The 26,401-nt window shown below is 46.7% G+C and overlaps 1 protein-coding gene and 1 non-coding gene across 2 annotated transcripts in view; both read right to left on the reverse strand.

Annotated features, from left to right (window-relative positions):
- Nucleotides 1–26,401, reverse strand: part of INTS3 (integrator complex subunit 3) — a 36,755-nt gene extending 10,354 nt beyond the window's left edge. Inside the window, exons 1-17 of the mRNA XM_045816785.1 lie at nucleotides 26,152–26,401; nucleotides 25,594–25,788; nucleotides 18,241–18,324; nucleotides 17,367–17,450; nucleotides 12,474–12,587; nucleotides 12,229–12,313; nucleotides 10,873–10,939; nucleotides 8,403–8,547; nucleotides 7,350–7,479; nucleotides 5,946–6,043; nucleotides 4,107–4,298; nucleotides 3,101–3,188; nucleotides 2,505–2,584; nucleotides 1,857–1,948; nucleotides 1,421–1,527; nucleotides 576–695; nucleotides 118–247 (exon numbers count right to left, since the gene is read on the reverse strand). Of these exons, the coding sequence (XP_045672741.1) occupies nucleotides 118–247; nucleotides 576–695; nucleotides 1,421–1,527; nucleotides 1,857–1,948; nucleotides 2,505–2,584; nucleotides 3,101–3,188; nucleotides 4,107–4,298; nucleotides 5,946–6,043; nucleotides 7,350–7,479; nucleotides 8,403–8,547; nucleotides 10,873–10,939; nucleotides 12,229–12,313; nucleotides 12,474–12,587; nucleotides 17,367–17,450; nucleotides 18,241–18,324; nucleotides 25,594–25,788; nucleotides 26,152–26,370 (2,030 nt within the window). The 5' untranslated portion in view covers nucleotides 26,371–26,401. The remainder of the gene's footprint in view (nucleotides 1–117; nucleotides 248–575; nucleotides 696–1,420; nucleotides 1,528–1,856; nucleotides 1,949–2,504; nucleotides 2,585–3,100; nucleotides 3,189–4,106; nucleotides 4,299–5,945; nucleotides 6,044–7,349; nucleotides 7,480–8,402; nucleotides 8,548–10,872; nucleotides 10,940–12,228; nucleotides 12,314–12,473; nucleotides 12,588–17,366; nucleotides 17,451–18,240; nucleotides 18,325–25,593; nucleotides 25,789–26,151) is intronic.
- Nucleotides 2,033–2,139, reverse strand: LOC123804875. The gene has a single exon (XR_006783225.1). It is a non-coding gene; the product is annotated as a U6 spliceosomal RNA (small nuclear RNA).

The following is a 26,401-nucleotide window of genomic DNA, read 5'->3' on the forward strand; positions in this document are numbered from 1 at the left end:
TTCGGCTACCTCTCCATATACTTACCACATCCCCTCCACCCCACCATTCTACCACCCCACTAAGCACCGGGTAAAGAGGCGGGGACTGGGTGTCCCAGGGCTGAGAACTACACCTACCTGCCCTTCTGTAGCTGGAGCACTTTGTCCCTTAGGGACTCATCCAGCTGGTCAAGGTAAGGGGTGATATCAACTGGCTCCTCCACAACTGTCTCCTTGATAGGGTGGAAACGAAACTCTCTCTTCTTTCCTGAAGGAAGTGATGTGGGAAAGAAGTCACTTTGCCTAGACACCAGCAACAGAGACAGCCCCCTGAACAACCTGTACTCCCTCACAGCGCACTCAGTGCTGTGTGCATGCCCTAGCCCTGAGGAGCCCATAAGGCCAGCCACCACTTCACCTTTTTCCCCTCCTGCTTCAGTGCCAAGTGCAGGGCTCGGCACCTTGAGTCTCAGCCACTATCCCTGTTAACAAAACTAACTCACAGAGGCAAAGGCGACAAACCATGGAGAGGCTGCTCCTGCCAGTGGGTCCTCTGAGGGTGACACACCCTCAACTTCTCTTGCCTACGGCCTCACCTTTGCTGTTGAGATCCTCCTCATCATCACTGAAAGCTGCCTCTGCGTTGTCATAGCAACTTTCATCCTTGTCTGACATATGGTTGTCCATCTCCATGGAAACTGGCTCTTCAATTTTGACTTGGGAAAGAAAGACCAGATATTTAATGATCTGTCTCCTCTAACACATCCCAAGCTTAGAGAAGAGGACCGAAGGGCAAGTGAGAAAATAAACAGTTCATGACCTCAATGGAATACGAACCCTCCTGGGAGGATAAAGGTCTTACCCTCCCAACCCTGCAGGACTTGCAGTGAGATTCTGCCAGGAATAAAACTGCATAGGTCATGACTTCTCTATGCTCAGCTCAGGATCAGTGTGGAGATAAGACCAAGGACAGTCCCAAGTGCTCTTTAATTTTAAACCAAATTGGGAAGTTTTGCTTGGCCTAACCCCTCCCCCCAAACAAAAAGCGTGTGTGTCTGGAACTGGGAGTAAGACTTGAGACCCAACAGGACAGCCTTTCCCCAAGGCCAGGGCCCTGGCCTGGGAAGAGAAGAGGTGGACAAGATCCAAGTAAGGTAAACACATTCCATGCACGTCTCTCCCTACCAAAGACAGGTTAATAAGAGGTAAAATAAGAGTTAAGAGAGATTAGCTCAAGTCAGATAAGACTAGATGGAGAGGGAGAGCCAGGAAGACAACATAAAAATGAGTTAAGAAGAGACCTGGGGAAGGGAAAACAAAGCAGAGTGTCAGGGGCAGGGAGCTGCCACGGACGGCCCCTAAACAGGGGCTCTGTCTGCCTCCCAGCGCTCTGAACGCCTCCACCTTCTGAAGCAGCTGATGCAGTGGGAGGGTTCCATACCTTCCACAGGTGGGCTGGGCGAGCTGCAGAACTCAGGAAACTTCTCCCTCAGCATTGCCCGCAGCTCCTTATCCAATTTAGGGTTGTCAAACAGGGGAGCCAGATGCCTGACGGGAACACGAATGATGGTCAACATCAGAGCTCCTCGCTTCTAACTCGATGCGGACGTAACGGTCTAAGCCCAACAAGTACAACTGGGCTATGCTCAGATCCTCGGAGAGGTAACAAGGGGACAGGGAAGGCATTTGACATCCTTTGTAGTATGGCAGGAGAGACATTTCTTTAAGAGTCAAGAGAACACGTACCCAGCTGTCTGAGGCAGAGCCAGACCTCTCAAGGTAAAGGGTCAGCGGTGGTACAGCAATGTCTGGATGTGCCTGACCCAGTGAAAAAGGGACAACCCTGCCCTCTGCCCACAGACGCTGAAAGTCCTTACGCCAAGACCCGTTTCTCCACAATGTGGTTGAGGGAGGAAAAGACACCCTGTCGCACGTGGCCCTCCAGTGGTGGATAGAAGTTGGGGATGATCTGGAAGGGAAGAAGGGGTGGAGAGAATGAGTAGGGGCTTCCCATCCAGAGTGTCCTGCTGAAAAAGATCTAAAAAACTGCTTAAAAAAAAAGGAATGCTTCATGAGTCTGCACGTCATTCTTGCAGAGGGGACGTGCTAATCGTCTCCATGTAGCTCCAACTTGAGTGTGTGTGCTGCCAAAGAGAGCACAAGCTGCTCTGCTTCTGCTCGGGGGACGCAGGAGTATGCTCGCAGCAAGGGCTGGACTGTTCCTGACCGTTCCAGGCTGCTAAAATGGGAAACTTACTGGACAAGGCTGTTCCTCAGGGAGACTAGATTCTATGTTAAGTCATCATCCCTGAGTCTGAGAAACCTCATGGAGACATGGCAAGACCCATGTGGAAATGGTGGGAATAAAAGAAGCATTCACTAACTTGGGGGGATGGGAACTACAACTACTTCTGCTCCCACAGTCAAGGGGCATTGGGAAGACCTCTTCACTGGCCTAGAACGTTCGAGAGGACACACACCTAACTCTGCTCAGCCAGGCATGAGAAGAAAGCAATGGCACTTACACGACACATGAAGTCCAAGAGTGTGGCAGTGATGGCTGGGTGGGGCTTCATGGAGTGATGCATAACCAGGATGGCTGGTTCTGGAGAATGTGGAATTAAAAGGACCCCCATATCAGAGAGTCTGTTCCCAGCTTTATAAACCAAGTGACCAATGTATATGAATGGCTCCAGAGAACTGGGTCTTTCCTTGCCCCCTATTCTCACTGAGCAAATCCAAAAGCAAACACCCCCCCCCACCCCAAACAGCTAGTAGGCCTCCTCTCCCCTCTTGTCCCCAGTACTCAGCTTGGAGGAGGGACTTAGCAGGAGAGGAAAAGCAGGATGCAATGCAGCCTTTTCCTCTGCAGAGAACCCCCGCCCCCACCCTGAAGTCCAAGCATCAGTCTACAGGGAAAAGCGGGTGGAGCGTTGTCCTCATCAAAGGAACTTTCCTTCTAGGTCAAGGGAACACTGATGAGGAACAACGGAACTGCTCCCAGATAAGCCACCTCCAGTCCACGCTGCCCTGTGATTTATGACGGCTATCACTGAGACCTGGGGTGAGAGGGGTTGAGGGGAGGGCTGGAGGGCGGCACTGCCGGGTCTCAGTCACATACCTATGTTCATAATGCTATCCTTGTCTGGGCTAAAGAACAGCCAGTCATAAAACAAAGCCAGCTTGGCATTAGAGGCAGCAACATTTGACTAGAAGAGAGAGGGGGGAAAAAGAGGGCTAGCATCATCAACCAGCTTGCTTCCCTTCAGGAGCCCAAGACAGATTCCAGGGCCCACAATACTGCTCCCTCTACAAAATTCAGTTCCTAGTGAGACAGAGAGGAACCTCCACAGGGGTAAGGAACACCCAAGTCCGTACAGGAGTGTGAGTACTCTGTGGCCTCACCAACCCAGGCTGAGGCTCGGTCTGGGGTCTCGCACCACCAGTAAAACACACCCTGATCCCATCAGGGAGGACACCTGGGCCTTCGAGTCCCTGGTCATCCCTGAGCTGAGACAGCACTAGTCTGAGCCCTTGTTGGACTCCGCAAGCACATCCTGAGGAGAGACCCCTAGGAATCGCCTGCCGTTCTGTCCCAATCAGCACATTCCAAGGACCCGGTCATCAGATGGGGGAGCGGGAGCCCTGTTAAAAGAGGTCAGAGGGCAACTGAAAGCCAGGAAACAGTGTCCCACCCTGGACACAGGAGGAAAACAAGGGGAAGGAGGTGGCTCTACTGTGAATTTACTGCTTTTGGAGAAGAGAAATCCAAAGCCGATCCCAAAAGGCACGGAAGTGGGGGTCTGCGGAGCACAAACCCTGGATCTGAGAGGGGCACGCCATGTGTGATTTCTGGAAGCAGGGATGCCTGGTAACCCAGGCTTGGGGACTGGCGGTAAAGGCACAGACGAACCTGTTCAGCCTTAAACCCACATGGGAATAATGAGAGCAAGTAAATTTCTAGAGACATGAAGGGAGGGGGCAAAGGCTGAGGCACGAGGCAGAGGGTAAAAGAGGGCCATTGGGGTCGGGGGCTTCGAGAGTCAGAAAGAAGTGTGGAAATATGGGGAACATGAGGGAAGAGGGACCCTTTGCCACCCAATAGCCTCCATGGTCCAGCCTCTCACCGTGCATGTTGTCAGCAGCCAACCAATGATGGCCCATCGGGGCAAGATGTCTGAACTCAGCACTTCATTAGAAGGGTGAACCACCCCGCAGATGTAGCGAATGAGGTCACAGCGCAGGGACTGACTGTCTGGGGTTGACAGGTACTGGCGCTGGAACCAATCCTGGTAGCGCTTTTGTTGACCAAACCGCACCTGGGGGGAGGGGACATTGGAAAAGAGAACTTGGAAGGGAGGGTGGGGTCTCTGGGCAGAGGAAAACGAGCACCATTCAATTCAAGGCTCGACCTAGACCTCAATCTCTTCCCATACCTTCTTCATTATCTAATACTGTCTCTCAAGTCTCCTCTCCTTTGGGAAGACTTCCTGATTTAAATATTCCTTGTTTTTATTTTTATGATCTTTTTTTAAATCAATTAATTTATTTTCAGAGAGGGGAAGGGAGAAAGAGAGGGAAAGAAACATCAATGTGTGGTTGCCTCTCAAGAGACCCCCACTAGGGATCTGGCCTGTAACCCAGGCATGTGCCCTGACTGGGAATCGAACTGTCCACCCTTTGGTGGACAGTCAATCCACTGAGCTACACCAGCCAGGGCTGTTTATGGATTTGAGAAAGAGAGGGACAAAGACAGGCAAACATTGTTTGGGTGCTTCCCATAGGTGCTCTGTGACAGGGGATCAAACCCACACCTTTTTGGTGTAAGGGATGATGCTCCAGCCAACTTAGCCACAGCAGCCAGTGCAATAGTCCTTGTTTCCAAATCATTGCTGAAACTCACATGCTAGTGATGCATTCATTCTTGCCACTGATCTGATGTCACATCATCCGCAACTGCAGTCCACTTTTGACTCCTTACTCCTGTACTAGTCACTGATTCCACAGTCACAAGCGCAATCTTTTATTTTCTTGAGCTACTTGTGAACAGTAAGCAATGTTTCTTAAGAACAAGAGCTGTCTGTTCACCACTCAGCAATGACTGAAAGCTTTCTGACACTAAATGACTTAATAGGATCATTATCCAAGGTACATGGAACCTCCAAATCTTCTTGCAGTTAAGTCCTTCCCCAAATATACTGAATGTGGTTACAAACAGCAACACTAATTAAGGGGAGAGATCTAGTTTTCCTCTTCTAGTCCCCAGATTCAACCAAAACAGAAAGCAGAAGAGTTACACACACACACACATCAAGACCAGTGTTGTCCAATAAAACTTTCCACAATGATGGTGGCTATTGCACACTTTAACTGTAGCTACTGCAACCAAGGTACTGAATTTTTAATTGTACGTAGTTTTAACTATTTAAATTGTAACACACGGCTAGTGGCTACCACATGGGACAGCACAGATCAAGACAGTCCTCCTGGATGACCTCAGTCGTTGCCTAGAAATTCTGTTAGAAATACAGGTTCTTCAGATTCTCTGGGAGGGTAAGATGCAGGAAGATGGATATTTCAGATGCTCCACAAGCAATTCTGCCACGAGTCAGCCACCTTTGGAAACCAAAAGACCAGAGCTCTCCTCCTGAGAGCTCATGGTTTGCCCAGAGGAACAGTGGGTTTTTCAGAATAAACATTCTCTCTCTACCCTTTTATAGCACAGTTCAAAGTCGTAAATTACATGATTAGTTTTGTGACTGCTTCAGATAGGCTGGAAGCTTCACAAGAGTTGGAATTGTCTTTCTTATTCAACACTGCATCCCGGTTCTTAGCAATGCCAGGCGGGCCACACGCACCCGCCCAACCAGCACTCCCCCGGTCAATACTCCATGGTGACCAAGTGGCGGGCCGAAGGAAGAAGCCCGGCTACTGCCTGCAGCTTCGGCCAAAATAGGTGAGCTTACCCGGGAGGTCATGAAGAGGAGCTTAGTCTCCATGTCTGGGGTTAGACGACATGCTAGGAATTTTCGGGACGTCCTTGACTGAAGAAGCTGCAGGATACCTGAACCAAGTGTAGAAGGAAAGAGAAAAGAGAAAAGCTTGGGGACCAGGAAGAATGGAAGGCAGGTGGGGAACCTGGGCTAAGTACTGATGGCCAGTGATCTTCCTCATGGAGAAACTGTAAGGTAAGACCAAGAGAAGTCAAGCCTAGGTACAAGTTGGGATTCTAACCAGCATCTGTATGCTCTGCTGCAATGAACCACCATCTCCAGCACCCAGATATATTAATTCTCTTCTACTGGCCATCACATTATTCCAATTGGCAACACATGGGAAAGTTAGGGGGAAAATATGGGAAATCCTAGCCTCTCTTCCTGCTCCCGATGGTCCCATCACCGCGTCTGGGATCAGTGGGGTGTGGTGGCATAAGCATGAGCTCTGCAGTCAGACAGACCTAGATCCTGCGTCTGACGCTCACTAGCTGTGTGGCCTTGGGAAAATTACTGAATCTCCTTGAACCTCATTTTCTTTATCTGTATACAGAAAGTAAAATATCCATCTTACAGGGAGGTTCTGAAGATTAAATGAGTTACTACACATGTGCCTAGCACACAGTGGGCACTCAAAACAATACTTGTTCAGTGTAAGAGCTGCACAGTATCAGGCAGAACCAGGACTTCCCTCTCTCCTTTCTTGACCTTCTAGATCCTGACCTACTGCTTCCATGTGATGTGTGTACACACACTACGTGCACACATACATCTGTGTTGGAAGTGGGGGGGAGCAAAGCTGTATAGTTATTATTCAGAACATAAGCAGGAACCCAAGAAGGAGAAAGGAATATGGAAAGGACCTTGTCAGAGGAGGCACCCAGAGCCTCTCTCCCTCCCCCAAAGAGGATTTTGACCAAGCTGGATCCTTGGAATTCAGAGGCAAGATAGCTCCTGGGAGGGGCCTTCTCTTACAAGACTAATTCCAGCCCCTCGCTGACTCAGTCTCACGAGCTGACCTCTGACTCCCCTGCTGGACTCAGTGAAGCTGGAAACTGGTCATAAGCTCACCTCCTGAGCCAAACAGCTGCTGGAAGAGGGGGAGGAGAAACGTCCCAGTTCTCTGTCTCACATTTTCTTGGGAGTAATGATAGCTGAAGCCTGCCAAGTAGGGGCTATCTGGGAACCACAAGGCTTGTTCCGTAACTCTGCCATTCCCATATCCAGCTGTACTTGGCAGAGCCTGCCTGGTCCCTAGCTTCCTATATCTGACTGCCAAAGCCCCTCCTACCCACCAATCTCTGCCCTCTTGATTCAGGCAGTACATATATACTGACCTCCCACCTCTCAAGGACAGAATGCCCAACCCTTACTTACCTGTGAACTGAGGACTCAAGGCCTGAGGGTTATGGATAATATCCTTCCAAAGCAGTTCAAATTCTGGTATCCTGGCAACATTCTGAAGTAGTCTTACAAGGTCCCGGCCAATCATCAAACATTCCATGAACTTGATGGGGGTGCAGAGTAAGACAGGAAAGAGAATAAAAACATGGATTGTTTACCTGCTGCAGGGAGGACACAGGAACAACATGTTCTAGGAGGGAAGGAAAGAGGGTCGAAGGGATTACATGACTTCTGCTGGAACCAGGGGACTGGCTCTTTGCTGATCAGGGGAACAGAGCTGGAAGCTGGGGACTGATATCAAGGTGAGAGGTTACTGGAAACTGTTGAAGTTTCCTGGTGGCTTTCACATTAATCTCTTGCCTGCTCCTCTCAAAATTGTTTCAATACAGGGTTAGAGAGACACAATTTTAAAAGGGTAGGATTGGCAAATTGAGCCCTAGACACCTTACCCCAAAACCCAGTGGTCCAACAGAACATTCTGTGGTAATGGAAATGACCTGTATCTGTTCTGTCCAAACAGATACCCATTAGCCACATGTAGCTAATGAACACGTGAAATATGGCTAATTCAACCAGGGAACTAAAGTTTTGTCTGATTTTAATTTGAATTACCACATGTGGACACAGACTACTACATTAGAGAATACAGCCCCAGAGTCATTCACTCTCAGGAGATCTGATAGTGGACAATTCACAGTCTGTCTGACCAAGCAATCACCCAGCTAGGTAGGTGTGGGGGTGACCACAGTAAGCGTATAAGAACGGGCTGTGTCTGTGGTGCACAGGTGTCTGTGAAGCTGACCAGGAAAGTCCCTGGGGCGCCAGAGTAACAGGCAGCATTTTTAGAACTAGGGCCATTCCATACTGGTTCCCCTACCCTTTTACCATCAACTGTCTTAGAATGAGGGAAAAACCAGACCTGAACCACCTCCTTCACTCAAACATGACTTCCCTGGCCCAGGTCGCTGCATAAAACCCATCCGGGTATTCTGTCCTGGTTTCATCCCCACACTGTGTTGTCCTCACCCGTTCCCGAAGCAGTGAGATGCAGAAGTCCACCTCCTTCTGCCGCAGGGCCTGAAGCTGGGCGGTCCCGTGGTGGTCGACAATGAGGCGGAGGTACGTGTAAACGGCCATGGCAATGAGGATGCTACTCTTCAACACCCACTCCCTGCAGAAAGGGAAGACTCTGGCACCTGCACTCTGCTCCTGTCCCCCTCCCAGTTCACCCCATACTTGGTGCAGGGCCTTAGAAATGTCTGATGGTAAGCACTGGGAGCAGGTTCTTTGGTCCCCTGAATGCTCACTCATGCTGTCATTCTCTAGGACTATCAGTTGGCAAACATGGAGACAACTTCCTGCTACTCTACCAGGTGCCCAATAAAGATAAACACCGATGAAAGCAGTCTCTCTTTACCACATAACTGCTTAGCTTCCAATAAAATAATTTTGTTTGTTGACTTACTCATTCAAACCTTTACTGAGTGCTTTTATGTGCCAAGCACACGTGAGGTATCAGGGACAGAGATAAGCCATAGCTACCATCCGGCTCAGATATGGGGAAAAACGTTTGTCAGCAGTTCTTCAAGTGTAGTCTGAGGACCTCCGGGGATTACCAAGACCCGTGGAGGACCCCAGAGGTTTCAGAACACACCGTTTGCACCCTTCCATCACGCTCCACCGGCAGCCCGCCCGGTCACAAGCCCTTCCCTGGCTCTCTCTCTAGCCACTGATACCACTTCCGAATGATGAATCACCTGCTCTAAATCACAATCTGAAAAGAACTTGATTTTGGATGGCAAAGCCCATTTTCCCAGGAGTTTTAGAATTTCTCTGGGGACAAGGGAGTAATGAAAGAATTGAGTGCCCTGCTGCTTTAAAAGGGGTAGAAAGACACAGTGGGGAGATTCCCAAAAGCCCAATGCTGTCTCAAAGTGCCAAGACTGGGGAGCTGTCTTCCCCAAGCAAGTAGTCTGTAGTGGCTTTGGCACCCCCGCTGGAAGAAGGGAACCAGAGGAAGACAGGGAGTTTAATTAATCCAACCAGGCACCACCCTGACTCCGGAAAAGTGCCTGAGCCACCTAATTAAGAGACTCTGGTCTTTTTCTTGCACAGAATGAAAGCAGCAGCCAAGAACACTGAGGAGGGTCCCCTTCAATTCCAAAGCCCTAGGCACACTTGGGAGGGAGGGAGGGAGGGGTTGGGTGTGGAGGAAGACAGCTTTAAACTTCCAGGGACTCTCACCGAAGGACGTGAGTGTTTTAGAGGGCAGGAGAGAAGGCACGGCAGTTACTTGACACTTGTACCCTAAGGCTGCACTTGAATTGACCAAATGAGGGAAATTCAGCTTTAAGCTATGGGAACAAGGGGGTATCTGGCATCAGGAACAAAATAAGAAAAATCACTCCTGAGGAAGATGGCTAGCAGGGGCAATGAACGTTTCTGAATCTTGAGACATGGTGATGAAGAGAAAGGGAGAAGGGCAATCCTCCAACCAGGACAGAGACCTTCTGCACAAAGACCTAAGAGAAGCAGAGGCCTGGTAAGAAATGGCTAGGTTCTCAGGTGTTATGTGATGGTACTAATGATGAATAGAGAGATTCGAGCTGCAGCTGCAGGTCCATGCTCAGGGCGCTAGGTGGCACTGCACAGCAGCCCTGGCACAGCTCTCAAGGTTGGGCAGAGTACAGAATACAGCCTTCTCTTTTACAAGGGTGAATAAGGGAGGAAGTCCATTATTCTAACCGTAGGAAATATGAATACTATTAGCCCTCTCGATTATTTGACTACTATGGTGTCCTTACCCAGAAACAGACTCTGAAATCAAGCAACAGGAAGACTAAGGCCACAGGACCAAGAGGAAGGCCTCACCATCAAACAAGTTCAGCTATGGAACAGCCCTCACAAAACTTCTGGTCCTTTACTTTCATGGGGAAGGGAAAAATATCAGCAAGATAACCCAATATACCCTGCCTTATGCCCTCTCTACCACCGGAACCTCCAAACTCTATACGCAAACTCTAGCAGGTCTCGATCACCTCCTCATTCTCACCTCTCCCGTGCCACTTCGACAAAAGGAGAGTATGGGTTGGATGGAAAGTCTTGGGAGAAAAGGGGTACTTGCCAGGCCTGGGTACTTGGCTGGCCCTATTCTGCTGAGCTCATTCTCCCCTCTCTCCCTGCAAAGATAAACATTCCAAGGAGGTCTGGATCAAAAATAAACCCTTATCAGATGAAACTAGTTTTTCCTGGGCTCTGAGATATTTCAGTGAAGACCTTCTTTCCCATTCCTTCATTCCTTGGGCCATATCATAGCATTAATTCCTTCACTTGCCACCAATACAATCGCCTCTCCCTCCCCTGCCTCAGTCTCTCTAACCCAAGGTGTCTGGGGCTGCCTCACAGTCTTCACACAATCCTTTCACCCCCACTTCCCAAACCTGCAACCCATAAGGCCATATCTGGCTCTTGCCCCACCCTTCACGGGAGACTCTACCTCTGCTCCGTCAGGATATCCAGAACACTTTCTGCCAACCAGATGTTTTTTGCCGTAACATCCCCACCTGATCAAAGGGGGAAAAAATAAAGAATCAGAATGGCTCTATTTATATATTCTTCATCCATCCTGCTGGTCCATCCCTACATGTCATCTCATCAATGATGTTGAGTGTTGGAAAAACTGCCTTTTGATCTGTCAGGCTTTCAAGTTTCCCCCTTGTCTCCAGAGAGAAGGGAAGGGAAGTTTCTGGATTTTTCCAGAAACTAAAGCTGCAACTTTTCCATAGACTTGGGCTGGAGTGGGAATACTGTGACCCTTGAAAGGGAATATCTGGGAAGGAGACATAAAAAGCCCGTGGTTGGAAACAAAGGGTGGTATCTCAGATAGGGCCTGAGAGGTGCAGGTGCATAGTAACAGCTGCAGTCCAGCACATGGGTGATCCAAATCCAGAGTCAGACTCATGACAGGCCAGGGCTTTCTTGTCTCCAGGTAACACAGTCTTCAGGGCTTGCAAAGGAACTTCTTGGGGCACAATTAACATGCGGCAACACTAGACCAAAGTCTAAGGATGAGAAGTGGGGACTGGGAGTGCCAGACAGGGAAGAAAATGCCAGGAGAGTGGGTAAAAATAGCTAGCATAATGCTATGTCTTGCCCCAGGTCCTAATTTAAAAATTCAATGCTCACAAAGTCACACATCACATAAATTAAGGTTTATACACATCAAAACAAGAGCATCAGTGTTATATAAAATCCTAGAGAAGAAGCAAAGACACACTGGGCAGTGGTGAGAGCGAGGCAGCACAGGCAGGCCTCTTGGATATTCAGCGGCATAGACAGATGTCACCAATGCCAAGAAGATAATAAAACCTAAATGTCAGGGTCTGCTCTGTGACATAGTGTGTCCCTCAAACTGGCCCTAATCAGATGTTATAATTATTAGGGAGCAAGTAGTTAGAACATGGGGGTGGAGCCAGGGAAGATGTCTGTGTTTCTGAAAGCACAATGTGTTGCAAACAGATTATTTGCCCTCACTTTTCTTCCCATTCCTTCCGGCTCCTTTCAGGTCCAATACACCATGAAATACCAGAGGCAACTGGCTAGAACAGGCCCACTATTCTATGTCAGGCCCCAAGTTTGGCAGGAAGGAAAATGAAGCAAGACTTACTGCTTCAAAATGCTCCCCACGATTTTTAAATTGCTTTCTCATCGTATGTGGCCAGAAGATGCCTATATTAGAAGGAGATTCTAAATGACCCAGGAATTGAGTCCCTTAGACACTCAATCATTCTCCGTTGCTTGGATTTAGTCTATGGGAGCCTCTCCTTCTTTATGCTCTTGCTATCAAACTCACCAGCAATCTGCTTCATGAACGTCATGCAAACACCATCGGCTCCCAGAACCCCACTCTTCACTAGTTCCCGAACCAACCACACCAACTAAAGGACAGGAGACGACAAATGAAGAGAAGAGCCTGTAAGTCTGAGAAACGGACTAATCCAATAACATTACAATTTAGGAGTACAAAGGTGGGGGTCTGTTACTCCCAATTCCTTCCATTATGTCTTTGAGCTAGATTTCTTTTGTTTCTGGCCTTACCTGAGTACGGCAGGTGTCCTGCAACTTCAAGTATTTCTCCATAAGTATCTGGTTGATTTTATTCAGGACAATATTCATGCCATCACGACTCACCAGAGCCAAGTCCCGGTAACACTGAGAAGAGAGGTTTGTGAGCAGGCAGGAAGCTAACCCCACCCAAAGGGGGCCCCCTGGCCTCCTCAGTTTAAACACCACCAGTACGAGTAGCAACAAAAGACTTTTACTCCGGACACTATTCTTCCATAGGGCTCCTCCATCCCAAACCTATCCCTTGCTTCATCACATGGTGGGGTGGGGGGCAGGTTGCAGACTGAGCTATTTTGTAATGAGGCAGAAAAGCCTGCTAAGAAAGGCTTCCTGTCCCCCTACCTCCCTTCTTAGGAAATGTCACACTGATGCCACAAGCTGAGCAAAACCAGGTGGAGGCCATCTGCTTTTCATCTGCCAGTAAAAGGTCACTGCAGAATGGGTTTGGTTGAACAAGGCAGGAAGGATCACAAGTTTCTAAACCTGTACTGACCCACCAGATGAAGCAAAAGGCTAGGAATATTAAAGGAAGAGATCCAGGGACCTGGGCGCCTAGAAAGAAAGGGCAGAACCAAACTGAACTTCCTTAACTAAATGTCTTCCTTCTTTTCTCTGGGCTGCCCTTTGCTTCTGCCAAGTATTGAAAAATGAGGTGTCTTTATGCATACTCACTCCAGGGGGTGGTGAAGGAGGGCATTCCAATTTCCTCTGAGAGTTCTTGCTTCCCTTTCCCCAAGAGCTTTTCTCACCCGTTCTCTCTAGAGACCAGACTCCTAGAGGTATACCTTAGGGGACCTCATTAACAACCTCCTCACCCTGCTGAGTTCTATGCTGTCGGGGTTTTGGCACAAAGGGTAAAATTAGGCAAGTAGCACTCCACGACCTTGAAAGGCTGGCAGAAGAGTGACATCAACCATAATAGCAAATATAATAGCAATTATAATGCACTGGCATTATGCACAAACTTTGTATTATATATATATAATTGCATCTGAATTACATAACAACTCTTTGAAATAGGTACTATTTATTCTTTATGTTTATGGGTGAGGGAACAGGCATAGAGAAGTTAAAACAATTCAACACACGTCATATAAGAGATAAGAGGAAGAACCAGGATTCAAGTCCAGACAGATCAACTGTAGATTCCATGGTCTTAAACCACTCCACGCTGCTGTTAGAAAGAACTAAAAGAGGGTGCTGGGGATGCGAATAAGAGATTACGGTGGCTTTCATACTACATATCTAAACTCTTTCATCCTAAGTGGTCAAAAGAGAAGTACTCCTCAAGACCAGCTGCTCCCTGGCCTTGGTGTGACTAGGGACTCCTAAGAGATTAGCTACCGTCACTTCCTCCTGTCTCTAGCGTCCTTCTGTCAAACCAATTAAAGTCATAAAAATACCAATACTTAGGGAATCCCACCATGTGACACAAACTTTCCATACCCACAGAGAATCTGATTATCCCCTGACTCCATCTGGGGGGAGGACAGAGAGATCAAAAGTACCAGCCAGGGAATGGGAAAGAGATAAGGGAGTCCAGTGAACTACAGCCAACCTGCCATCAGTAGATGTTGGTGTTTCAGCCCTGGAGCCTCCCACAGGGTGTGAGCCACGGAATGGGCAGAGAGAATGAGGGAGCCAGAAGCAAAAATCTATGTCAGACCAAAGACAGAAACACTACCAACTACAGAAAATAGGCCCTGTCTATTCCATAGAAAGCAGAAATCCCAAAAATGCAGAACAGACCCAGAGCAGGGAAGGAGGAAAAGTCTCTCAGGAGACACAGGGTCAGTGGAGGAAGCAGATACTGTCTGCCTGATTTCGTGCTCCCTCTGGGGCCTTATCTACCACAACTGCTGGTAACACACAGCAGCTGGGAGCCAGGAGTATTGTATTCCCGAGGCTGCCCATTTTCTCACCAATCTCTATGCCTGTCTGCCGCCTGGCTTGGAAGAGAAACAGATGGGGGTGGGGGGGGGGGGACTCAGTAGGGAACAGAGAAGAGGAGAGTCTCAAAGAAAGGAAAGGAAAGGAAAGGTGACAGGATGGCACTGTGGCAGCACATCCGTCCTGACTCTGTTGAGGGCAGATCTTCCAGCCTTGGCCCTCACAGCCCCAACTTTCTGGAGCTGCCTGCTTAAGGAACTGTATCTGGACCGAGAACTGCCAGGGGTCCCTGACCCCTTGACGAGACCTTGGCATTGATGTTAGACACTTCCCTTCATCTACTGACTGCTAGAGCCCGCACAGAAGATCAGGCCTCCAGCTTAGCTTCTCCTCTCACCACAGGCCTTCAGCAAGGCCCACTCCCAGCTATTCAGTTCAGATAGCAAGTAAGAAATAAAGTCAAAGAATATAAACATTCCTAAGGGTTGCTAAAAGGGCTGATACAAGTGAAGGTACAACTGGAACAAAATCTACCCCATATTCCACTCTGCACCAATACCTGATCTGTTTGCTCCTTAACTGAGTTCTTTTGTTCAGTCCATCCGAATTCCACCCACTGAGAAGTCCTAGAGAGCCGGCCCTAACTCCTTGAACCTGCCTGCCAGCACTGACACAGGCCTCTCACCTCACTTTCCCAGAGCAAATTTCTCATGTGTTCAAGACTTAGTTTCTACCACCACCTTCTCTATTATCCCCCATGAAGATGCAGGAAGAACTGAATCTCCAATCCATCCTGAGATTTGTTCCAGAGATAGAATAAACCCCAAATAAACCCTCAGAAAATACTTCCCTTGATTTAGGCTGAAGCCAAGGATCAGCCCTCATCAGAAATTCCCACCTAAAACTTCTGCAGGACAGAAATATTTCACAACCTAATCACTCTCGTAGGGGGAAGGATCAAACATGATGGGAGATATGTCACTGGTTCTTCCACCATAATCTGACCTGGCTGAAGGTCTCTGAATGAATCACTGTTGGTTCTTCACTTGCCCAAAACTATGTCCTGTTACCCACCTTCACTCCCTTTGTCTGAAGAGGCCTGACCTGGGAGCCTAACCACCTAGAGGGCTTCCAGGTAGAAGATTTTAGAAACCTTTAACATGTGCACACAAGCCTGGTGCAGCCATCAACCATCAGAGAGACCCAAGTTGAGGCCAGGGTGACTGTCACAAGGCTGTCATAGAATAAAAAGAAGACAAGGTACTCTAGTCCCCTGCTGTGCCTAGACGGCCAGATTCACAACATAATAAGCATTCATACTGCAGAGCCCTGAAACTAGAAATACCCCCAGCACTCTGCTCCTCTGACTAAGGTTTACTTATTTACCCTCACTGATTCAGATCCCATCAGAAATAAATTAAAAAACCAGTGAGCAAGATACCTTTGCATTAAGATGATTAAACAAGATTTTAATTGTATTTATGAAACCCACGGAAGAGAAAATTAAACCCTAACTCCAATCCCTTCACTCCCATCTTTGTCAACAACTTCTTTAAAACAGTTGCTGGACTGGGTCATATCACTGTTTACTACCACCAAACTGGAGGTATTCATTTGTCCTTAAGGATCTTGATGATAAATTCAGTATGAAAATGAAATGCCAATTTAACTCCACGAGGTCTTAGCCCAGACATGGCCTCTGAAACCAAGGACTTGTGAGTGCTTGCTCCCCGCCCACCCCCCGACCCCGACACACTCACACCAGACCAGCAGGCATCAGAAGAGCACAAATACATCCGGTTGCTATGCCTGTAAATCCTGCCACTGTCCTTGTCCCTGGGAATAACTTTTCTTTGGTTCTCCTTGAATAAACAACAATGTCTCTGACCTCCGGTTATCTTACAGGTAAGATACACGTAAAACTGGGAACGGTTTGGGGAGAGGGGACAGAGCCACCAACCTCACAGGGCTTTCTGGGAGGACTGAGTGAGATCCTGGCTGGAAGAGCCTAATACAATGCTGGGCACAGAGCATATCTGTTTCTTTCCACACTTCCCTTGCTCAGGAAAGGGCCAGGGAGAATGTTCAATTCCCCACTCCAAGTTCTTCTCTGTTAGCGACATACAGTTAGTGCCAAATATCAAACATATGCTTCTTTTTTCCCCCCGCATTTTTTTATTGTTGTTCAACTACAGTTGTCTCCACTTCCCCCACCACTCCCCCCAATAGACATACACTTCTAAGCCAACATGCCAAGGCTCAAGGAACACAAAATTGCTAGAAAGGGGAAATGTGAAGAGGCAAAAGACAGAATTTTGCTATTTTATTATAGAAAGAACAGAATCCACTAAGATCATCCCTCCCAGTCACTCACCTCAAGGAAGCACCCCATTTAAACCATTCTACATTCTACATACAGGAAGCTCTGTTTGTGAAGCACCCCAGAGGAGTTTTCATGCAGTATTCCTCAGGAAGTCTAATTCCAGTTACTCCAGTGTTCTCTTACTCACTACCCTGCTGCTGTATCAGTCACCCAACATTAAGCTGTCTGACTGGAGTCCTACTGCTGCGATGGCAGGCCTACTTTCTAGTCACCTGCCAATACAGATCCTGAAAACTAGAGGTCACGCTGTTCTAGGTAGGAACTCTTGGTTACAGTTGTTCTCTCCTATTTTCTGGATTACATCCCAACTCTTCTAGCCTTGACTAGTAAACTTCAAATCTGAAACTCTTTAAATGCTTTTTCACTTTCATAACTGTCTTTTCCTGCCTTTTAGTTTCAGAATCTAGAGCTAGAGAAAGGACTTTAGTCGGAGAATGACTAAATTCACTAAGAGTAAAAAACTACACTCAGAACGAGGTGATCCAGCTCGGTCAGAGGGGCCTGTAGTCTGCCAATGAAGCCACAGCTATGTTCCACCAGATTCCTAGATCACATCTGAGAAGGGTTTGTGGGTCCAGAGCAGGGTGTCTTACCTTCTGGGCTTGAGCAGGTTCAGTGAGGACAAGGGTGAAGAGACCTAGGCAGATTTCCTCATGCTGGGGGGGACCTTTGCATACCTGGAATATGAAGAAAGAAAAAACTGGTTGTTACTCATAAAAGGAAAGTCCTCAAGCACAGTTTCTCCCAGAAAACTTGAGACTCCTGAAAGGAGAATCATCTACAAAGGAGAATCATCAACTCTTAAATCTGATGACTTCCTTCTTCTAAAAGTAATGGGGCATCTATTCTAAGGGAGAGGTAGTAAGAAAGGATGGATCCTTATTGCTTTCTCCAATGCTTGATGCAGACCAGGGGCAGAAATGAAGTGTTTAAAATGAAAAACAAAAAGTCTTCCTCCACCTTCTTCACCAGAACTCAAAAGCCTCCAGTAAAGCAGGACCTGCAAAGAGTCGGTCACGGAGTGACAAGCACAACTACCAAGCTAAGATCTCAGGCAAATCACTGAACCTCTGGCACTTGTAAGCTGAAGACGTAAGAATAAAATAATAATAAGTAGGTAATACTTATGGAATATTCACTGTGTTCCATTATTCTAAATTCTTTATACATACTACTTAAAATCCTTTCAGCCTCACATATCAGGAAATGTAAAAGCTCACATATGTAAGAATGGTTTACAAAGAAAAAAAGTCACTATAGAACTGTGAGTTATTACTTAAAGTTGTTATTTAAAGACACCTAAGGCTTGCAAAGATGAACTCTCACACTGAGAAAGAGGAGCGGCTAAACCTGGTTTGGAGAGCCAAGACACTGACTTCCGTTCCCTAACACCTTGCTACTTAAATCTTTCCACCTTTCCGATCACGTCTCAGAGCTTTCTGGACATGGGGACAGCAGCATACTCACGTAGGCATTAAGGGCATCATTGGCCTCTCTCTCTGAGACACCAGCAGTCATTGACGTGACAATGCTCATACATCTTTCCAATCTCTGTGAATGAATTGAGGAAAAATTAAGAGTGTTTCATACCACCACCAATAAAATACTTCTGGCCCCCCAAAAAGTTTTAGAAAATTCAACCTCATCATGTTTCTAGAGCTAACTACCAGTTTATAAGTAATATCATCATGGGAATAAAATCAACAAAGTCCAGAATGTAGACAATGTAACAGGTGACCTGGTTTCTTTAACACGTAAATAGCAAGGAAAAAAGGCAGGGAGAGCGAAACCCATATATTAAAAGATACTTAAGTCCTGGCTGGTATGGTTCAGTGGACTGAGCGCAGGCCTGGCCTGCGAACCAAAGGGTCGCAAATCTGATTCCCAGTCAGGGCATATGGCTGGGTTGCGGGCCAGGTCTCCAGCAGGGAGTGCGGGAGAGGTAACCATACACTGTTGTTTCTCTCCCTTTTTCTCCCTCCTTTCCCTTCTCTCTAAAGTAAATAAAATCTTTAACAAGAGAGAGAGATGTAAAATTATAACCCATTAAATAAAATAAGAATCTATGAGTCCATGATGATAGACACATACATCATAAAGGAAGGAGAGCTCTTCTATACCTGGAATGCCAACTAATAAATGCAGAAGGAATAATAGGGGTAATAATCCAGGCAAATATCAACTGGTTGCTAAAAGCAGAGGTAAAATTTTCACAGGAAAGAGGATATTTATATAGGTTCAAAATACTTATTAATTACAAAGGGAAAATAATAACTGTAGGAAACCCTCGAGGATACCACCTTAACCAAGTGACCAAAGTTATTATGGCCAGTAATGAGACAAAATGATACCTGATACTCATGCCTCTGATGCGATACACTGAAAAGCCTATCACATCACTTCTTTGATTTTCTTGCCAAAAAAAAAATCATCTCAGTCTAATCATGAAAAAACTTCAAACAATCTAAATTGAAAGATAGTCTACATAATCACTGGCCTGTCACAGTGTTTAAGGTCGTAAAAGACAAAGATAGACTAGGTATCTATTTCAGATTAAAGATTTAAAGAGACAGCATACCAAAATGTGTGATTCTGGACTGCGATAATGGACATTACTGGACTGGTAAAATTTGAATCTATACTATAAATTAGGTAATAGTAACATATCAGTGTTAAGGTGTTCAGATCTTACTAGCGTAGCAGTGGTTCTATAACAGAAGACCCTTGTTCTTATGAAATATACACTGAAATATTTAAATCTAAAGTGGCATCACGGTTGTAATTTACTCAGAAGTTAATATGTAGGGATATGACAAAGCAATGTGGCAAATGTTAAATTACTGGTGAATCTGGGTGAATGATATATGAGAGTTCTATGTATTATAATTTTTCCCTAAGCTTGCACTTATTTTAAAAAATAAAGTTACTTAAAAATTAAAAAGCTGCTCCCTTCTTCCCCAGCTCTCTTCCCTTCTCTCTCTTCCCTCAAGGGAAATTTCTTTTTTAAAAGACAAAAAATTTAAAAACATAGCAAGGGAATGCAACATGTAGTCCTTGTCTGATTACTGATATGAACAGACCTATTATAAAAAGAATTTATGAACAATCAAGAGAAATTTGAGCCCAACTGGTGTGGCTCAGTTGGTTGGGCATTGTTTTGCAAAGCAAAAGGCCACACCAGTTGGATTCCTGGTCAAGGCACATGCCTGGGTTGCAACCAACTGATGTTTCTCTTCCTTTCTTTCTTCCTTCCTTCCCCTCTCTCTAAAAATAAAGTCTTTTTTTTTAAAGGAGAGAGATTTGCACACTGATTTTATTATATTAAGGAATTGTCAATATTTTTAGGTAAGGTATTGAAGTTATTTTCTTTAAAAAGTCTCTCTCATAGGTATATGAAGTACCTACAGATGGAATGATGTCTTGGATTTGCTTCAAAATAATCCAGACAAGACTAGGGGAGATAAAACGAGATTGCTGTGTGCTAATAAGTACTGCAGCAGAGTGATGGCTACATGGAAATTACTCTTCTCTTTACTTGTTTATGTTTGAAACGTCCCCCTCAAAAAGTTAAAAACAAACTTAACAAAACGAACGTAAGGAAAGAAAAGGACTAATGGAAAACCGAAGGCCCAACTGAAACCTGCCAGCATCTCTAGTCAAACAAAGGTGGGGAGGGCTGCATTAAAGCCCATTCATGAGCCACTCTGGCATCAAAGGTCAACTCTCTAACGTGACATGTGATCAACATTCTAAGGAGATCTTAGCCACTGGTCCCTGTTCCAAAGAAGCATTTAATATTACATACTGAGAAAATATTGGCAAAATATATCCATGTTAAGTCAGTGGGCCTCTTCATTATCACCACTTAAACTAATGCCTGAGTCTTTTATTTTGAGGATTAACCCAAAAACTTTTTAAGGAAAATCATTTCCCAATTCCTAGTGATGATGACTCTGGAAAAACAAGGACAACAGCAGGCCATTTACTTCCCCCTGATCCTAGGGGGCATCACATATAGCCAGTTTTCAGCAAAACATCTTGCTGAAAACTGGCTATACCACAGCATTGTGAGGAACTGGCAAACAAGGACAATGGGAGAGAGGCCTAGGAATGCAGACAATCATCTTTCTCCTTTGACCATCATCGCTGTCTGAAAGTGTAGGGCGACACAGGGTAGAACTGAGTGTTTAGGCAAAGAGCTCCCATAACCACAAAACTTCAACTTAAAATAGGCCCAAAGCCACTCAGGATTGAACATATTACAACTTCACCATCCAACATAAGGACTACCCCTCAAATTAGGTCAGAACAGAGTGCTCAGCCTTAATCAACAGCACCTGCGTACTTGTGACAAGGAGCTGTGAGATCACATGAAAGCTGAGCTGTGACTCTCACAAACCCCCTTACCCACAAGCTGAGATACACTGTTACGTAGTATAGCTTCTATATAATAAAGGGAGGGAAAGAAAAGCTCAGGATGGATTTTCTCTTCTTAAATCTTATCCCTCTCCACTCAAGGTAGTTAGTTATCAATGACAGCGGCACCAGTGCCTCCAGCAGCTAGGTACACACTGTTTTTGCTGGCAGCTCTTGGAGGACCTGCTTACCTGGCCTAGGTTAACAAGGAGTATCAAAGTGAAGACACATAGGGAACAAGCAGCAGCACAGCATCCTAGAATTCTAGATATTGCTTCCTCCTCAAAGGAAGAAATCTGCTGAGTTGTCAGATACAAGTCAAATAGCGGCAAGCTAATGAGCAAACTGACAAGGAGAACCCCTCCACCACTTGCTAGCCTTGGGCTCATCTGGGGTGAATTACTTAGCCTCTCTAAACCCTGGTTTTCTCATCTGAAAATACAGACGAAGTCTGTATCATGAGGTTGCTGAGGATTAAGTGAGATAACACAATGTGAAAGCACCTACCATATAGCCTCAATAGAATTAGAATCTACTCCCTTTGTGAGAGGAATTAATTAAATTAATTCAGCAACTGCACGACTAAATCTATGAGGACCAGACTGACCTCCACACCCCCTGCCACTATGGATAATGCTGCATCCTTAAAGATTCCTGAAAACTGAACCTGCTACTACAGGACACGGGTTACATCCCTGGCCAGGCTGAAAAGCTTCCTCTTTTACTTACCATCTTTAAACTTTTGCCTTCTGGGGAGAAAAGCATAGGGGAGAATGGAGGAAACCTGACTGATGAACCCTGCACCAAGATCCTAGTGCGAAGCCAGATACCCAGCCCTCCGGCCGGCCAAGTCTTGGCTGTGATATGAGAGACCCTGGATTGAACTAGATTCCCCTAGTTTAGTCCTCAATATTCTAAGCTCCACTCAGAGGCTTGAGGCAATTCTATGGGTCACTGCTCAATTAAGAAAAAAAGTGGCCTCTTGGAATAGAGAGGCCCAGCTAAGGATGTACAAAGTGAGCGAGTTCAGAATTTGGATGTGTATATTAAAAGCAATGAGGAAGGGAATATGAGAGCCAGTCCCTTCAGGCAACACAAGTATAAAAAATGCGATGCTTTCCGATACAACAATTGCTTATCCAAACAGGTATAGGAGACTAATTACAAATTGTTCAGGGGGACAGGACCACCTCTCCTCAAAGCAGGCTGTAGGAGGCCAAATCTCTACAATTGAGTCCCCCTCTTCCCCTGGTCTCCGGAGGCCCCAGCTGCTGGCAAAACAACACTGTTTAGAGCACGGCCTCCACAACAGCACCTCAGAGAGCTGAGTAAATATTTACCATCTCTAGGAACTTCCGAATTAATTTTTCTAGTACTAAGAGTACCTGAACATGGTTTCCATGGCAGCAGCAGGAGGTGGAGTAGGGGGGATGGGATGGGAGGTGGCCTTCCAGTTTGCCAGTATATACCTGAAGCTGGAGATTGAAGGCAGAGGGATTCCCTCTAACCTGCTTCCCCTCTCTCAGCCAGGTGTGGTAAAAAGGGCATATTAAATACTACCCCTTATGGAAGACAGTGAATGGCCCTGAAGGACTAAATTCTACAATCTTCACAAAAAAGAAGATATCCAATAGGCAAAATCCCAAGGACCCACATTGGTAGTTATTGAACAAGCTGGGTTCCAAGTATTCCACAACCAAGAGTCACTTGTATGTGAAGTGAGGATTTAAGAGGAAAAAATTAGAGATGACTCAAAGCCATTCCCTAGAGATTCCTAACAAGAATTATTTCCTTGGAGAACACCTGGGACATACCTCGAATCAAAGGTAACTCAGACCTGTCTCTAGCTTAAGTTTTGACTTATTTGGGCCACAGCTCCTGCTTTTGGCCTGACCTCCAAGGGGACAGAGTCTGAAGCAGAGGAAAGACCTGGAACTGAGAAGGCTTATGAGACTAGGAGCTACATGTTCTAAACGCCTCCAACCTCTGGCACTATTTTTATCTCATTCCCCAGATGGGGATGGGGATGGGCAAGAATTCCCTCTTCAAAGACAGGAACAGGGCCAAGGGGAAGAAAGGATACAACAAATGCTCCCTTGGGAAGAAGAGTCACAGTCCCTGCCTGGGGTCCTCCTCAGCAGTGCTTCACACTCCAGACCCCTAAAGGGCATTTTCTCATCACGCCAGCTGTAACAACCTGTCTCTTTACTACGGTAACGTTTTTACTATTTTTGTTGTTGTTACTGTTTTGTTAACCTTCCTACAGGTGTGAAAATTCAGTCTTTAGATGATAAGCTCTGGAAAGCAGACCTTGGGTCTCCCTCACCCTGCTTTCCTATCAGACTCAACACACAGTAAGCACATATGGTCAGGAAGTTAAGTCGGTGTTCCTGGGCAATAGGTAGGCCTATGTTAGAAAATAACCAAACCAGAACAATCAGAGATCAGTCAGTCAACATCAGGTTTGGTAACTTGTGTGTGCAGACATCTGTGGGGAGACCCAGAGGAAGAAGCCAGTAAGTCTTGCCCTTAGAGACACTCTGGTCTAATGGGAACCACACACATGGGGTTAAAAACAGAGTGGCAAGGCTTGCTGGAAAATTCAAATGCAAAGGACAAAGTGCAAAGACAGAAAGGGGGGGGCCTAAGACATGTTGGGAAATATCCATACCACAAAGGATTTCAGAAAAAAGAGACCCTCCCCCCTTCTCCCTGAAAACAGTTGAAAGTTCACTCTCAGACAGTCCAAAAAAGCAAGAAACGCTTCCCTCTTTCCTGGTCCCCTCCTACCATACCAGTTCATTTACTAGCAAACGCATCACTGCTCGGAACAACAGGATGCTGTACTGCTCTGTGACACAAATCAGAGCAGAGGCAGAATGACCCCTCTAGCAATCAGGGTGGGAAATAAACAGATTTTCATCCAGTTTTGGGGGTCTTTCCCTCTCCACTCAAACTGGTGGAGGAATCAAAGGCAGGCAGCTCTTTTCTTTCTACAATTCTAGAGCTCCAGTATTAGAACAAAGGGCTCAATAAACACTTTGATGATGACAGTACTCATTTCTAAATAAGTGGACAACTCAAACTGCCAAGCAATCCTAAAATCACTGTTTGGGACTATAATGTTTTTAGAAGCAGTGTTTATGTTCCTAACTGTATCTACCTTAAATGATAAAAATAACAGAAGAAAATTTTGATTTACCTAAAAACACAAAGAATTATGGGGGAGAAGCATGATAGGAAGCCAGCCTGTGAGTAGCCATTTGCTGATAGATAATCTGCAAAGTTGCTATCCAGCCACCTCTTGATTCACAAAGTTCATTTTTGTATATATGTTCCACCATCTCTGAACATTTTTTCAAATATAAATGATCAATTCCACTTATCTGCTTGCCCTCCCTGTAGCACCTGATAAAGGGCAATGACAGTCAGAAGCAGGGAAACGGCCAGTGAAGAGCCACAGCCTAACTCATCCTGTCCCTGGCTAAGCACCAACTGCACATATTAGGTCCTATAAACAGTTCAACAATCATGTCCCAGTTCTGGGTCTCATATTTCTAAGTATGTGTCTTGGTGCGTGGCAGTGGAAAGAGATGCATGATCAACTCTGGGTTGTCAGGGGACAGGGGAAGAGGAACAAATGGGGGAAGGGAGGGGTCAACTATCCCTAGTTTAAAGTCCTCATTAAGGTCCATTCCATTGCCTCACTCCACCCTCTTCCTCGGCATCTATGTGCTCATTCTTCTGTGTGTGCGATCTGGTTCTGGTCCCATTCACCCCCTACCCCACTGCTGCAGTTGATGCTAACTAAACACTACTCGCTTTTCCCTAAGTCTTCACTCGTTCTAAATTCCCACTTAAGGGAGCATTTGAGATCTTGCTCCCTGGTGTATCATCAGTTTGGCTCAAATAAACTATTGTAACAATTCATAAACAAATACCCAGTTAACATCACTGGCAGCTGATTGTGTCTAGGTGAAGTCAATACTGTTTTGACAGAAGAGTCCAAATGTGCTGCAAGTTCCCTATCAGCCCCTAAACACCTACACACACATACATCACTTCTCAACTCAACGTATGACCTGAACTGAAACAGGGTAAACATTAAGGATAGCCGTGGCCTGTACGTGGAAAGGAATGCCAAAAATAAATTAGGTAGATCTGGATACTGTATCCCTTCCTCAACACCCCCCCCCATTTTCATATCAATGGCTTCTGTTGCTATGACAACCTGTCCAGGAAGTTGGCCCACACTACTTCCTCGAGGAGCAGGAAGTCTGGAATAGTGTTTGTGTTGCCTTAGAAAAAACTTAAAGGCCTCCTGCCCCACCCCCACCCCGTATCCGCTCCAGTATCCCTCCTCAACCCAATTTCTTAGCTCCCTTCCCCACCCCCCACACCTACCTCCTCTAACTCATCCTTGGCATCCAAACTGGTTGAAAGTAGCAGCCTCCCCCCTCCTGGGGCTCCTGCTCCCGCTCCTCCTGCACCTCCCGCTGCTCCCGAAGCAGCAGCTGCTGCTGCCCCCTTTCCCTTCTGTAACTCCATGGCTGCAGCCAGGAGACGGGAAAAGGCCAAGGAACGGATGGGTGGGAAGTCCTGAAAATGAGGAACTCTGGGTTGCCAGAGACTGGGGGCAAGAGGGACTAGTGGGGGAGGGGAGGGAATGGGTCCCTGTCCTCTCCTCTCCTCTCCTCCCTCCTCTCCGAAAGGCCGTTCTGGGGAGGCGAAGGCTGACGGCCCTCTGGAGTGGCAGCGCTGAGGAAAAGCGGTTAGCTCCTCAGTATGCTGAGGTAAGGGTCTGCGCCCCTACGGGTGTGGTAGGAGAGGCTTCCGCCCTGAAGAAGTGGAAGGTGAGCCCCTTCTGCCTTCTGACCCTAAGAGAAGTAGGGAAAACCCTAAGTTTCTGCCTCAGGAGGTGGGCGAAAGAGGAGTCCTGCCCCGAAGTAGGGGGTCGGAAACCTTCTTGGCTGGTGCCCCAAAGATTGGAGAGCGAGGCTCCTTTGGATCCGGCCCCCCAGGGGTGAGGGTGAAGCAGTAAGCGCTACAGAAGGGCACCCAGGACCAGCTTCTTCCTACACCATAGAGAGACGGCCATGGTGGAAGGGCGGGGGATGGGATGGCTGAGGGCGACGGCTGGGGAGGGAAGGAATCGTGGAGGACCGCGCCGGAAGTGAGCATTCGCGGTCGCCGGCCTCCACCAATAGCGGCT

Source organism: Phyllostomus hastatus, unplaced genomic scaffold, assembly GCF_019186645.2.
Source record: "Phyllostomus hastatus isolate PE091 unplaced genomic scaffold, TTU_PhHast_1.1 phas_scaffold_216, whole genome shotgun sequence".
NCBI lineage: Eukaryota > Metazoa > Chordata > Mammalia > Chiroptera > Phyllostomidae > Phyllostomus > Phyllostomus hastatus.